A 14,771-nucleotide genomic window follows, 5' to 3' on the forward strand; every position below is an offset into this window, starting at 1 on the left:
AAAATTTGCAAGGCTAAGGGTAATGGGGCTTGGTTGAGCCCCAGGTGAGCCAAGCAAAACCCGACACGTAGGCGGTGACGTGGCACTGGATCAAGCTCCTCAACCAAGCCCCGAAGGGTGTAGTGGTCAGGTGATCCGGGGCTTGATCCAGTTATTTATTTATTTTAAATATTAATTTTAATATTAATATTAAATTTAATATTCTTCTTCACAGAAAACTCCACCAGGCGATCTTCTTCACCTTCCCGGACCACCGCCGCCGGACCACCGATCACACCACCACACCGATCTTCTTCTTCACCTTCACCGATCACCGGACCACCGCCGTCGTCTCTCACCGGACCACCGATCACACCACCACCACCAACACCGATCTTCTTCTTCACCTTCACCGATCACACCACCACCGATCCAAAAACACACACACACACACACTCTCTCTCTCTCTCAAAAACCCAATCTCACTTTCTCTCTCTACATCCTCATTCTTGCGCCCCGTGGTCGGGCTCGCCCCCGCCAACCGCGCCGTCGCTCACGCAAGGGTGGTAATGGTGTGCGCGAGCCACGTTTGCAGCCACCTGGATCAACCCCCCTCCTCCGCGCCCCATTACCCACAGTCTAAGGTGTAAAATGAAAACTGATCCTCGAGCTTAACTAGTCTATAAACCATACAGGTTGATTGCTCATGGAAATTTCATTCGATCACCCACAACTCACAAAATCTTCGTCGAAATTCCAAGGAACATAACTACGGAAAATGATATTCAGCAAATTAAAGACGAACTGGCGTGTAAGTACATTAACCTTCCATACAGAGTTGTAAGTTTAATCCGGAAAGCAGTGTCCCAGATAGAGTTTAGTAAACCTATGGTGTGGATTGGGATTTATATTGCAGTGGCTTCTCTTTTTTGTATCCTACCAATAGTGGCTGATCTAATACATGGTTTCAAAAACAAAAAAATTATGGTTTCCATGTAAATACTTTACTCTCAATGCTGCTTCCCTCACCGTCATAGCTATTGCAATGAAGTTACCCATGGACCTAACTGATTCAATGCCACGTGCTGTGGACCAAGCTGCAAAGCTGGGAAGCATGGCATTTATGTGCACCATCATGGCTAATGTATTGCCTTCTCTAGCAACCATGGACAGTAAGGAACTTCTCACAAACACCATTGCTTTGCAAGTTCTAGTAATCACATTAGTTGTCAATGTATTCATCCAGACAGAAACCGGCCAGGTTCCCAATTATGAAGCTCCTTATTTCCATATTGTTATTTTTAACACTTGGAAGGTAGCAATTGGTTATGTGGCTATGTTACTTTCTTTGTTGATGATAACCTAGAACTACCTCTTATTCTATAAGTATAGTTGTAATGTTAAACATGTATACACGTAACTGTATAGGATATATGTACGAGTTAGGAAAATAAAGTATTCCACGTATGGTGAAGTTATATAAAATATAGAAGAAAAAAAACAAACGTTGAAGCCTCATTAAACAAAAAACAAATTCAGGTTGTCATAAATGCGTAGCAAGTTGTCACACATTTGCTACGCATTTCCTATAAAATAAACGTTGTGTCGGAAATGCGTCATAAATTACATTATTAATTTAATTAATGTATTGAATTATCATATTAATAAAAATAAAATACAAAATTGAAATGTTGCGTCAGAAATGCTTCACAAAATCCAACACACTTGCGACGCTGTTTATATTATTATTAGGATTAACATATTAAGAATCTAAAAATATAAAAATAAATTATTTAGTGTCGGAAATGCGTCACAAAAGCCGACACACTTGCGACGTTGTTTATATTATTATTAGGTTTAGCATATTAAGAATCTAAAAATATAAAAATAAATTATTGTGTCGGAATTGCGTCGGAAATTTCGACACATTTTTGACACAACTTGTATTATGATTTAGCTAAACATATTAAAAAACCCAAAATTAAAAAATTAAAATTTTGTGTCGGAAATGAGTTGGAAATTCCGACACAATTATGACATATTATAGTTTTTGTCTTAAAATAATCAGGTTTCACTATCTGTCGGAAATGTGTCGGAAATTTGTGGTAAATTCCGACACAAAAAATTGCGTAACAAATTTTCGTAGCAATGATACCCATTTTCTAGTAGTGCACACATGTTCAGCTTTGATGATTCTAAAGGCAAAACAAATATTAGAATCCAAATACAAAGCATGTCATGAAATAGCTTTGAAGGATCTAGAGTTGCAACAACCAACAGTTGAGAAGCTAAAGCAGCATGTGAGGAACCACTGGATCATGGCAGGAACTGGCAGCCCCCAGTTTATGACAGTTAGCTTTGCTACGACCTCTGCTACCGGGGTCATATGTGTTGTAAGCACTTTCATACATGTCAATATTATGATTTATACAATACCGACTATGAACAATTGTGGGTCGGATTATAAGAGGTCAGTTTCAGTGATTTTTTTAATACAATTTACTGGAGTAATACTAGGAACAATTGCTCCTCTTTCTAGGTGTTTTACATCCTTAAGCTTTGAAATGTCTATAAAATGGCTTTGGAACCATATAAGGGTCTTTAAAGTAGAGAGCTATTATACCCAGAAGTTATCCGAGTGGAAACGTAGTAGCATACCGTTGAAATTTAGCAGTCGTAAATACAAGATTGTCATCCATAATCTAAAGGTCCTGATTTTGAGCTTTTGTATAGGAATCCAGAAAATGGTTGTGGTAACATGTAAGATGATAGCACTGATCCCAATCTTGTTTGTAATTGGTATCTTGTGCTGTTTTCTTTGCTGGAAGTGGTTAACCAATGTGTTGGTGGAGATACCTTTTCAAGTACAACACAACAAAGACCTCAGTATGTATGTTTTGCAACTTCAAGATGATATGAAGCTTGCCATGAGAACACTGAAAAGCATTTCAAAATCCGTTAACCATGTGATCCAAAAGGCAGAAAAGCATAAGCCTAATTATCTTGTGGAGCTTATAGAGGAATATAGTGGTTTTGAAGGAGTTGGAAAGTATGACATGCATCAAGTCTCGCTTTTAACCGAAGAAAAATATATGGACTGCTGGAGCTTACCGATAGTAACCCTGACGGCAGTCGCCATGTCTCTTCCTAACATCCAAAAAGACATTGTTGATAGGTTGTTAATGTGTGTGAGTGAAGGCCTTACATATGTCACACATATTGTTGAAACTCTCAATGCATCTGAGGAGTATGTAAGCATTCAAAAGGCCGCTACAATGTTGTGGCTAGAAGTTGAAGTTTACCACAAATGGTTAGGATACAAGTTGCCCAGCCCTCATCTTCAAGTTAATGCAACAAAAGAGATTGTTCAATGGTTCAGTGATACAGCTAAAAACATGGTCACTGAGGTCGAAAATAAGAATATGAAAGACTCAGATGATAACACAACGTACATGTCAGCATCTGCCAACTCAATGTACCGTATCACCCAAACGATCCTAGTTTCCTACCAAGCCGAAATAGATCAGATTAGCCAAGAGGAGTTGTTTATGCAGTTGTCATCAATGATCTCTAACATACTGGCTGCTTGTCTCACCAACCTACCCCAGAGTCATAGCAATGAAATGCCACACAAGTGTTATACAGAAAAGAGAGGTAGGTGTTCATACTGCAGCTCAACTTCTTGGTGAGACTATGCAGATAGTCAATAGCCTTCAAGATCGTGTGCTCCCAATGTTAAATCCTGATGAGTTAGCGTTAATTGATAAGTGGCGTGATTGTATTCTGCATCTTCCTTCTTAAAAAAATATGTTTAGTCATTCGAATTCAAGGAGCTAATCAGGTAACGAGTCTATGCTATTGGGTGTTAAATAAAAATATGTATATTTGAGAATTTTATTATGCTCCCTCCGTCCCATTGCAAGTGTTCACATTTCCTTTTTTATTAGACCATTACAAATGTCCACTTTCAAAATTTATTAGTCAATTTCCAAGTTTACCCTTAAATACACACAACTAACATTAATAAACAATATTGATGGACCCAATTTCCAAGGTCATTATTGTCATTTGGTAAGCAAAGAAAACAATAATTTAATCTACCTTAAACTTTGTGGTTTTCAAACTATGACACTTTGACCAGGACGGAGGGAGTACTGTTTTTAAGGATGCACCTATATTCGGTTAGGAGTATTAGTTGTAGAATCTGAATCTGCAATCATTTAATTTTAAAGTTCGCGTAGACATTTAGTTTGACGAGTATATGTAACAACAAACTAACACAAATTGCCACATCATAGCCACATCACATTTCAAACTTTTCTTAAAAACTCAACTTTCTTCCACAACAACAAACCTATACAACCCCCCCCCCCCATTAAATAATATTAAATGTGTATATATATAATAAATGTGTATGTGTATGTGAGGGAGGTTACCGCATCATTTGTTTGTTGCAAGTTTGTAGCAACAAACTTCTCAAGGCAAACTTGCCTCTACAACGGTGAAGTTTGTGATGTTATTGTTTGTTGTAGTGACACCTCACCCAGACCTCAGGAGATGGTGTCTGTTGTGGATGCTCTAAGGTTGGTTTAGACTGAAAAATAATTAACAAATTAATGAATGACAAGTCATTGAATTTAGGCAAATCTATTTCAGAGTATAACAAAACTGTATGTCCTCGTGCTCTTTGAAAATGACTTAGATGTTGTTGTTGATGTCGATGTGGTTGCTTCTGTTGATGTTGTTGTGGGGCTTCGGTTTCTAACTATGCTGGTATGTGGGCCTTATACAGACATTCAAACTGAAAGAAAGACAAGCTTGATTATGATGAGCAAATGGGATCATGAAAGCATCGTTTATGTATGTTTGACTTAATTAAACATGCTATTTATACGGATTGATGTTTATGTACTTTTACATATATATATATATATGTAGGTATTGGATCATTTCAGAAGACTTTGATAGATTGAAAAATGCAAAGGTTTATTCACAAGGTTGGTTTTGGAGAAATGGGTTAAGTGACCCTTTATATAGGTCCCAATTTCTCCAATAATTATATTTTGTCCTTACAAAATAAACGTACTGAGGTACGTATTACATCGACTTTTAGCGAATATAAAGACATACACAATCCTAAAACTAATATAGAATATTGGCCCTACAATCTCCCTCGAGGATTGAGTTTGTCTAGGAACCTTCATCAAGTTCCTTGCTTTGTCTTTATTTCTTGAAATCTAGTACTTGTCTTGATCCAAGAGCTTGAACGAGATTGGATCATGACAATTCTTTATTTTCCGATCTTGAAGACTTGAACTTCAATCTTATTTTCTAGGAAGGATTAGCAACAACAAATTTTAGAAACATCATACGCGGGAGGCTCAACTTCTAATTTTCCTTTGTTGACTTTCTTGTGCCGATTTGTTTCTTTGCTTTGTCCTTCGACTGATCTTCAGACACGGTCAGTTCATTTTTAGGTTCAACAGCCAACAGTCACATTCTCGTTTTCTTTTAAGCGCTTCAGCATTTGCAACTTCAATCTTTGCAGCCCATGACGCTTGATCTTGATATACCTGTCCATGTACTGCTGCACAAAACTTAGAGCAAATAAGATTCATTCACAGACCCTCTTGAGGGTTAAAGAAGAATTTTCTTTATCAAAATATGCTCTCTCAACTTGTAAATGATTTATATAAGTCCCCGGTTTCCAACGAACTTTGCATGAACGACCTTGATAGCAAAATACATGATTTTGAATAAAACAAATGTTTAATAAAATATGTGCAAACACAATAAAAACATAAAATCTTTTTGGAATTTTTATATATTACAATATTTCAAATATATATATATATATATATATACATAATATTTTGAACTTGAAACATAAAATAAAACAAGAAAAAAATGAAAAAGATAGGAGTAAAGATGAATTTAATATTATATAACAATAATATTTACATAATTTTCTAATGACTTTTATATTTTTGCGAGAAATATCACAACATGGAATTACATTGTCTATAATGTCGTAGATCACACTTCTATTTGGATATTATTATGCCAAGAACCCAAAGTCGATTTTAGATATGTTGGTCCAGTTTAAACTTAACAAGTATTTTGATTTCACCGTGATACGTTAAGGTACAATTTGGCACAATACTTGTGTGGTCCCCTGTTAATCCAACAAGTTACATACTCCATCATACCTCGGGCATACTTTGTGTTCATCAGTGTCACCCCGAATTAACTTCGACCCCCTAATGATTGATCAAAACATTTTGAGCTTCATAGAATTTTTGCAAACTTTTCTTTCAAACAATATGTAAATGTTGAACCATGAACTTACTAGCCTTGTTGGCTTATGCCTTCATATAAAGTGTTTAGGACTTACTTGTTTGCCCCCACGTTACGTGGTTCTAATATACCCCTTTTTGTTTGATAAAATTATCAACATTTTTGTTGTTGATTTTGAATAGTGATTGAACATTTTGCGGTTTTCCAGTTTTTTCAATAAATTTTGATATTTTCAATATTTGAAGCTAAAGCAAAAAATAATTTTTCATTGTGACCAATCACTAACGGGCTCGTGTATGACTGACTATTAGGATTTTTGCCTTCATTAATATGACTTATTTGAAGTTAGCAACCGCTTCATAAGAATGTAACCACTAGCATAGGCAGATATTTAAGTTTATATCACTATGATACTTACTCATTTGTTAAGCCTATCTACACATAAAACATCATGTTGACTTTTAATCTACTCTTTTCACGTGCTAGGATCACCAAAGACAATTTCTTATCATTTTAACACATCTTGAGTAATTGAGTGGAGTTGTGATTGTATTCGGGTATGAATGTATGCGACTGTGGAAGGGAAGGTGTATGCGAGTTAGGGTGACCGGAAAGGAAGGATTGTATGCGAGTGGGAGATGGGCTTGTATGCGATTTGGCTATGGCTAGGAGTGGGCTGAGATGTATACGATTTGGGATATGGATTTGTAATTGAATTGGGAATGTATGCAAGTGGATGTAAGCTAGTGGAATTGTAAGTTAATAATGGAAACAGTAATCGAGTTCCTCCAACCAACTTTAGAATTTGAAAATTTTAAACCAAAGAAGTAACTTACCAACTTACTTTCATATCACCAATCTCAAACATGTCCAAGCACATGCAACACATGCACATCTTTTGACACAATCCTTCACATGCAACCATACAAACACAATTTCTTGAGAATTACACACCACAAACACACACTTTAACACATCTTGAACAACTTAAATATCTCAATAACTTCAAGAACACAAGAACCCGAAACCAATTATTTTCTCCAAAATTCCGTCTTTTCACACACAAGACCAAAATCCAAGGTTGTGACCTAAGATCTACAACTAGTCGAGCCCGAAAGCTTTGATACCAATTGTAGGTCCCGAAACCGGATCAAACAACAAAACAAACTAAGTACTAGTTGTTCTTGGATCAACCTCACAACTAGTTGGCCGAAACAACTAGTTGGACTGAGATCTCGGATCTTGCGTGTGTGTGTGTGTAAGGGAGGCCGGAACTTGAAGGTGGGGAGGGGTTAGAGAGAGTTTTGGAGTTAGAGAGAATATGCAAGACTTTGATAGATTGAAAAATGCAAAGGTTTATTCACAAGGTTGGTTTTGGAGAAATGGGTTAAGTGACCCTTTATATAGGTCCCCATTTCTCCAACAATTACATTTTGTCCTTACAAAATAAACGTACTGAGGTACGTATTACATCGACTTTTAGCGAATATAAAGACATACACAATCCTAAATCTAATATAGAATATTGGCCCTACAATAAGAAAGTGAGTGAAATTAGGGATTCATGGAGTTACACTTTCACTTCTCGTTGTAATAACACTTCTCGCAAGATCCATCCCACACACACACACACATATATAGGGGATGGATCATGCGAGAAGTGATATTATAGAGAGAAGTGCGAGAAGTGAATCTCAACCATTGATTACACAAAACAATGGTTTATGTTACACGATGGCATTTTTGTAAATAGTTTGAACATTTAAACAGAATTTTTTTGCTTAAAGGGGCAAAAATGTCAGTATTGTGTAGCTTACAATAAGTAACGTATGGAACATCCCTCCTTTTACTCCAAAACTGCACGACATAATCACTAATCACGATATCCTCTTCCCATAAGAAATTGGTATAACAAATCAAGAGGTTTAAGTTGATTGATTTCATTTGGGTGTCCATAACAAGCAATTGATCATCTTTGTTGTGTACAAAACTAGGTTTTGAAGCTTAATTGGGGTTTTTTCAGTGACTGAACCCTACACAAGAAATTAAAGGTATGTTGTGGAAATTGTGTTGTTTTTGTTAATCAAAGTAGCGTGTAAAGTAAATAATGCATACATAATGATCTAATTTAGATGTAGTTCATCATAGTGCCCTACACCTAAATATTTGATATAAGTGTCGGGGTTCTTAAATCCAGAGTTATTTTTGATAAAATACAAAGTGAAAACATTCACGAGACTAGGTTCATGCATGTGTGGTAAGTAATATTCTTTGTGGAAGCTTAATTATTGAAGAATATGCATGTGTTGTAATGTTACTCGTTGATGCTTCTGTATTATTTCATGGTCATGTTTTTTTTCATTGTCTATACATCTTGTTTAGTGTAGTTAGTATTAACTCATAGTTAGACAAAGGGTACACATCTTGTTAGATTGTATAGTTATTAATAATTGAGTATTAGGCATTGGTGTAGTTGGTTGAGCCTCTGTTTAGATAGAAATAAGTGTTGTGTATGCTTCGTAGTTGAGTAATAGTCTGCTGTCTCCTTAGGATGTTATGATTTAGTTTATTTTACAAAGTCTATTCATTTGGGTTTTTTTTTGTTTATATTTAGTATTAATATTATTTGGGAGTGCTGTATATGTTTCAACCTGCACACATAGTACGCATTATGTGTAGGACTATATATGACATTATTGTTTCAGTTTATTGGTTCTAACACCTAACGTTTAAACATTGATTGTGATTTATATATATTTGCAGGTCATTTTCGCAAATAATGTCTTTCACAATGTCCAATAGTAAAAATTTATTGGTTCTTACACCTAACATTTAAACATTAAGTGTGATTTATATATATTTGCAGGTCATTTTTGCAAATACTTTCTTTCACAATGTCCAATAGTAAGTTGATTTTTATGTTGAATTTTTGTGTTCGTTTGGTACAGTATAGTGCATTGTACTTAAACAGTTAATTTGTTAACATATTTTTAAATGTTTTTTTTGTTTTGTGTTGGATAGAGAGGAAAAGTGAAAGGATCACTAAGAAAACCATTTTTTTCCAGGTTTATACATGATTCGTCGAATCCAGTTGATGCTAAAGACGAGAATAAACATAACGTAAATGGTTTGTTTATTTTAATCTGATTATAAGCTGTGGGTGTTGTGTAAATAAATGTCAAAGGGGTCGACAACAATTTTTAAAAAATGATAATGTTGGATGGGGTTTATATTGTGTAACAACGAAGGGAATAGTGGATGTAAACTCTGACAGTAGCGGAAAAAATATATGTTATTTTAGGTATTCCATTTATTTAATAGATTTCATGTAAATAAATATTTTAGTAACATTTTATCATCTTTGATGTATGAAACAAATGCTTAGAACTTGGATACAACATAAACTTATTTGATACACTTTTTGATGTGGGAAGTTGTATTTATTTTTCTTTATCTGATTATTATAAGGTTACCTTTTGATGTTGCTAGTTCTGTTTTGATGTTCCCGATTGTATTAAATTGGTTGGGTTTATTGCATGCTCTCCAATTACCAGTTAATGGTAATTACCTGTGTATGCTCTCCAATTTTAAATTTGCAATCAAATGGATGAATGTTTAAAAGTAAGTGATATAAGTCTTATATCAAAACAAAACATGTTTGACCCTAGTCATACAATCGTGACATTTGGTCTGACTAAAAACTTGTGTATTAAAACGAAGTTTCACATATGTATCACACTTACTCCTTGGGAAAGTAATCAAATAGTTGATAGTATATCACGTTAATGTGTAAAGATAATTAGTTAATGATTTTAGATTTGTTAATGACCTCAAAAATTATTAATTAGCATAAATATGTTATTACATAAAGACACATATATGTGTAAGCATCAAAGTACAAACACAAGTACATTCATTATCAAACACATGAATACTAACGTACGCAAGTGACCATGTAAAGTGCGTACATACACAAACCTACATACATGAGTACATACCATACATAGATACAAACCGGCATACCTACATACGAAAACACTTTAACATGCCCACGTATGTATGTGGGTATTCAGGTGTGTAATAATGAATGTATCTATGTTTGTGTTCGTACTTTGATGTGTATGCATTTTTTGTGCTTATGTATTAAAGAACGTATATTGTGTTTGTACTTTGATGGGTACGCATATACCTACATACATAAACAACATACCAACACATAAACCTGTGATACGTGCATACCTACCTACCGACCGACCTACCTACATACCTAAACAACCACGTACCTACAAACCAACACACATACATACACCCACATACCTACATACCCACATACGCACATACCTACACGCCTACATACAAACATTCAAAAGATTCGAGCCTACATAAAAAAATACAATACCAACATACATACATGCCTAGTGGCCGACCCACTTAAATACCCAAATACCTATGTACCTACATAACGACATACCCACATATGCACATACCTACATACTTGTCGACCTACCTATATACCAACACACCCACACACCTACATACCTATATACATACATAGATGCCTACATACAAACATTCAAAAGGTGTGTGCCTACATTCAAAAGATATATGCCTACATAACAACCGACCCGACACCTACATACTGAAATACCTATGCACCTACATACCAACATACCTGCATAAGTATCTTCATGCCTATATACATACATGCCTACATATGTACATACAAAGTGATATGTGCCCTTCACATATACGTACGTACCTACACACATGCATAGGTACCACCACAAATTCGTTCACACATACTTGCTAACTGATACACATACATACATACATGCATACATACACACATACATAGACTCTATTACCAATACACATACATGCATACTTAGGTACGTGCATCATATACATGCATTCCCACACTTAGGTACAGATCATATGCATGCAGTCCTACACGAATACATACCTACCAACTAAAAAAAAACTTCCGGGCCTTTATACAAGCATACATGTGTGAATGACACAAAAACAACTTGTAACATAATATCAGAAACTTTAATAGTAATGGTAGATAACAGTTAAAACAATTATATATATATATGGATGCTTAGATAATGAAAAACACATAGAATACCAAAACACAAATGGGGTTAAAAATACGGCAAAACTTTTCAAAACATAATATATAAAAAGTAACACATTTTTATTCATAGAAACTCGAATAGTTTCATGGCATGAATCCCCGGTTTCGTCACTTTCATCCTATTCTATAGTTTGTTTACCCCTTGTTGCTGCCAATTCTTTTCGCAATTGGTCCATTTCTTTTCGCCTTCGTTCCTTTTCTTTTTGAACTCTCTCACAGTTACGGGTATCATGACCGCAAACATATTTATTGCATTTTTACACAACCTCTTTAGTTTCGTACTTGTTTCTTAGCTTCCTCGCTAGGCCATGTATTGTGCTTGCGAGAACCGGAATTCTTATTTCTTATTCCTTTGGGTGTAGCTAGTTAGTGTGATAGCTTCCGGTATCTTGTATCCAATCAAATCTTAATTATGGTGGACTTGTTGTTATATGAAGGTTCGTTGGGGATTGAAGAAGTTGTATGTTACCTTGTGCCCGGTCCATGCACTGACTAGTTAAAGGCACAAACTGTTACTTCAGTTTTAATATTTCATCAAGAGGCACACCATATCTGTCTTCAATTTTGAAAAAGAGACGATGGTATAACGTCACCTCTCCATCGCGTAGGAATGTATTTTTCAGGGATTTCATCAATTAGCTCGATTTGGAAGATGCAAAAGATGGGTCTACACATGTAGCCAATGCGAGTAAAACCCTTACAAGAATATGCAAATATATAATCGGTGGGAGTGTGAGTGACCTGTAGCATACATTAGAAAGGGTGATTAGTTAATGAGATGAATTAATAATAATAATAATAATAATGGTGTTACATGGTAAAAGATTAACCTTAAATTCACCAACTAAAAAGTTCATTTTATATTTGTTTATGATAATGTGAATGTTAGACCATTTTCTGACTGGAGTTGATCACAGGCCAAAATAAAGGCCTTTTTCTTTATGAACCTCTTTAAAAATTGTTATTGTATACACATAGGAAGCCTGAAGTTCAATGGGAAACGGGTCTGTAAAGGTGGTGACACTATTGTAGTATCATGTTGTAATTCACGTTGAACGTGTCGTTGAGCATTCATTGCTTTTTCAAAGCAATTCATGAATTGAACAAGATTGTTTCTCGGGCTAGCATATACTTTGAACTGTGAATTCGAACTCTCACATGTAGATGTAGTTTTCATCAAACAACACATGGGCAACTCTCTAAAGTAAGAAGAAACCAGCGTTGCCTAATAACAAACATGTCATGTAACCATTTATTGTCGCCTAAGTTAAATTCCTAATAAATTTATGTCACCTTGATTCAGATGTCTCTGATTTGATGAATACGTTCCAAACCAGTTTTTGAACACGACCACTAATTTATTTCATTAAACTTCAGCTCACACTCAATTAAGCTACAAAAAAGACATAAAAAACCAAATAAATATGATGCGGGATTTGCTAGGCACCATATTATGTAAAAAACATGGTTGCTGGAAAAAAATTGCAATAACATCAAGTGTTTAGAAAAACATATAACTTACTGGTGGGTGTTTAGGAGTGAATTGTGGGTTCAGTCTAGCAGTATTTGGTACACACAACAATACATAGATAAGATGCTTACATCTTTCACTAAAAAAATATATATCATTGACATACTCAACTACTTAAACCAATGAGAATTCAATGAAAATCAACCCTAAATGTAATAGAATACTCATTTAACGTCTAGAAATTATTAATCCCTTATAAAAATCGGCATTAGGTGCTGTGATAATATACAAATTGTTTTACTTAAACCGAATTTGAATATAATTATCCTACTAGGCACTAAAAAATGTTTGAAATTGAGTTTTATATAAAGGAATTAAATCAAACCTGAATTTTTTGATGTTGATATGATGTATTATCATGTTGTGGCAATCCTCACATAATGGAATCATCAAATGAGCTCGATTTAGGGCATAATAAAACTAGGGATAATGGTCAATTGGTGAATGCTATAATCAAATTAGACATCATCGTTCACAAATAATATGCAAATGGATATCGAATTAGCTATTGTGTTGCTAGAAATATGGAACTATGAGGGATCAGTGTTTTTGTTCTTGACGGTTGACGATGGTGACAAACTGATAAATTTAGAAAAGAAAATAATCTTTGAAAAGCCCATGGAATTAAAAGATACCAAGTATAAGATTAGAATATATTACATATATACCCTTATATATAATTAAAATGAAAAATAAAAACAAATTATATGATTGGTTGTAATTACTTCTCGCACTAAGAATACTTCTGAATGAACATAATCCTATATATATATATATATATATATATATATATATGGTGAGGTTATTCTAAAAAGTGTAGAAAGAAATCTGGAGCGTTGGATATTAGCAATCAATGGTTAAGATAGAAAGTTAAGATAATTGAATGTGTGTTTTTTAAAGGCCAAGAAAGATGTGTTAAATGGCATAATCGTCTCATGTGTTCTATTATATATGGAAATATTTATTAAAGCTTTAATTATCATATTTTCATCCAAATTTAAAAATATAATACAAAGAACATCCATGAACTACATTATGAACACCAATAATTAACACACTAACATGAATACACATTATACAGAAACCTTACCGAATTACTAAAAATCTCATAACGTAAAACACACTAGTTGAATTACCAGAAAAACACACTAGCTAAATTACCAGAAAAAACACACTGAACAACTTTTTTCCATTCTTTTTACCAAAAACATTTTCAACGAAAACAAGTTCCTATTTAAAAACTATTTTTTCAAAAAAACACTCTCCATTTAATCGTATATCCAGTCACTTCTAGAAATGGATATTGTTATTTCCTTGCGATGTGTTGTAACTAATCGGTGGATTGTGTTTTAGTATATTGTTTTAAAGACAAGCAAATCGATGAATTTTTAAAGAAAACTGAGTTGGTAAAAAAGTGGAAAAACAAATTGTTGTGATAGACCAATATTTACGGAATATAAAAAGAATTATAATTCTTAGTTAAATTGTGCTTAATAATTGTCTAAAAATAGGAATTTCCATTAAGAAAGATTATAGTTCCTAAATTAAAAAATTTCAATCTTGACTATCCTACCCCTATGTGTCATATTTAATCTAATGATCAATATACACTTTTTATAAAAGATTATCTTGTTATTTTAACTTTGCTATATATATATATATATATATATATATATATATATATATATATATATATATATATATATATATATATATATATATATATATATATATATATCAATGGTTGTGACATTTGTTTGAAAATGTTTGCATATATTTGTTGTACTTTGGAAAATCTGGAAATGCCGGTTTTACAATTTTTTT

General features: G+C 34.0%; 1 protein-coding gene across 1 annotated transcript; it reads left to right on the forward strand.

Annotated features, from left to right (window-relative positions):
• Nucleotides 1–1,036: 1,036 nt before the first annotated feature.
• LOC143604632 (uncharacterized) lies at nucleotides 1,037–4,752 on the forward strand (the record flags this gene model as incomplete). Its single annotated transcript, XM_077081049.1, has 5 exons — nucleotides 1,037–1,294; nucleotides 2,048–2,084; nucleotides 2,197–2,330; nucleotides 2,808–3,633; nucleotides 4,682–4,752. Coding segments are annotated over exons 1-5 (1,326 nt in total), but the record flags the coding sequence as incomplete, so codon positions are not given.
• Between the last annotated feature and the right edge of the window lie 10,019 nt (nucleotides 4,753–14,771).

This window comes from Bidens hawaiensis, unplaced genomic scaffold, assembly GCF_021521415.1.
Source record: "Bidens hawaiensis isolate Kalapana, Puna unplaced genomic scaffold, B.hawaiensis_p1.1 tig00066034_1, whole genome shotgun sequence".
Lineage (NCBI taxonomy): Eukaryota > Viridiplantae > Streptophyta > Magnoliopsida > Asterales > Asteraceae > Bidens > Bidens hawaiensis.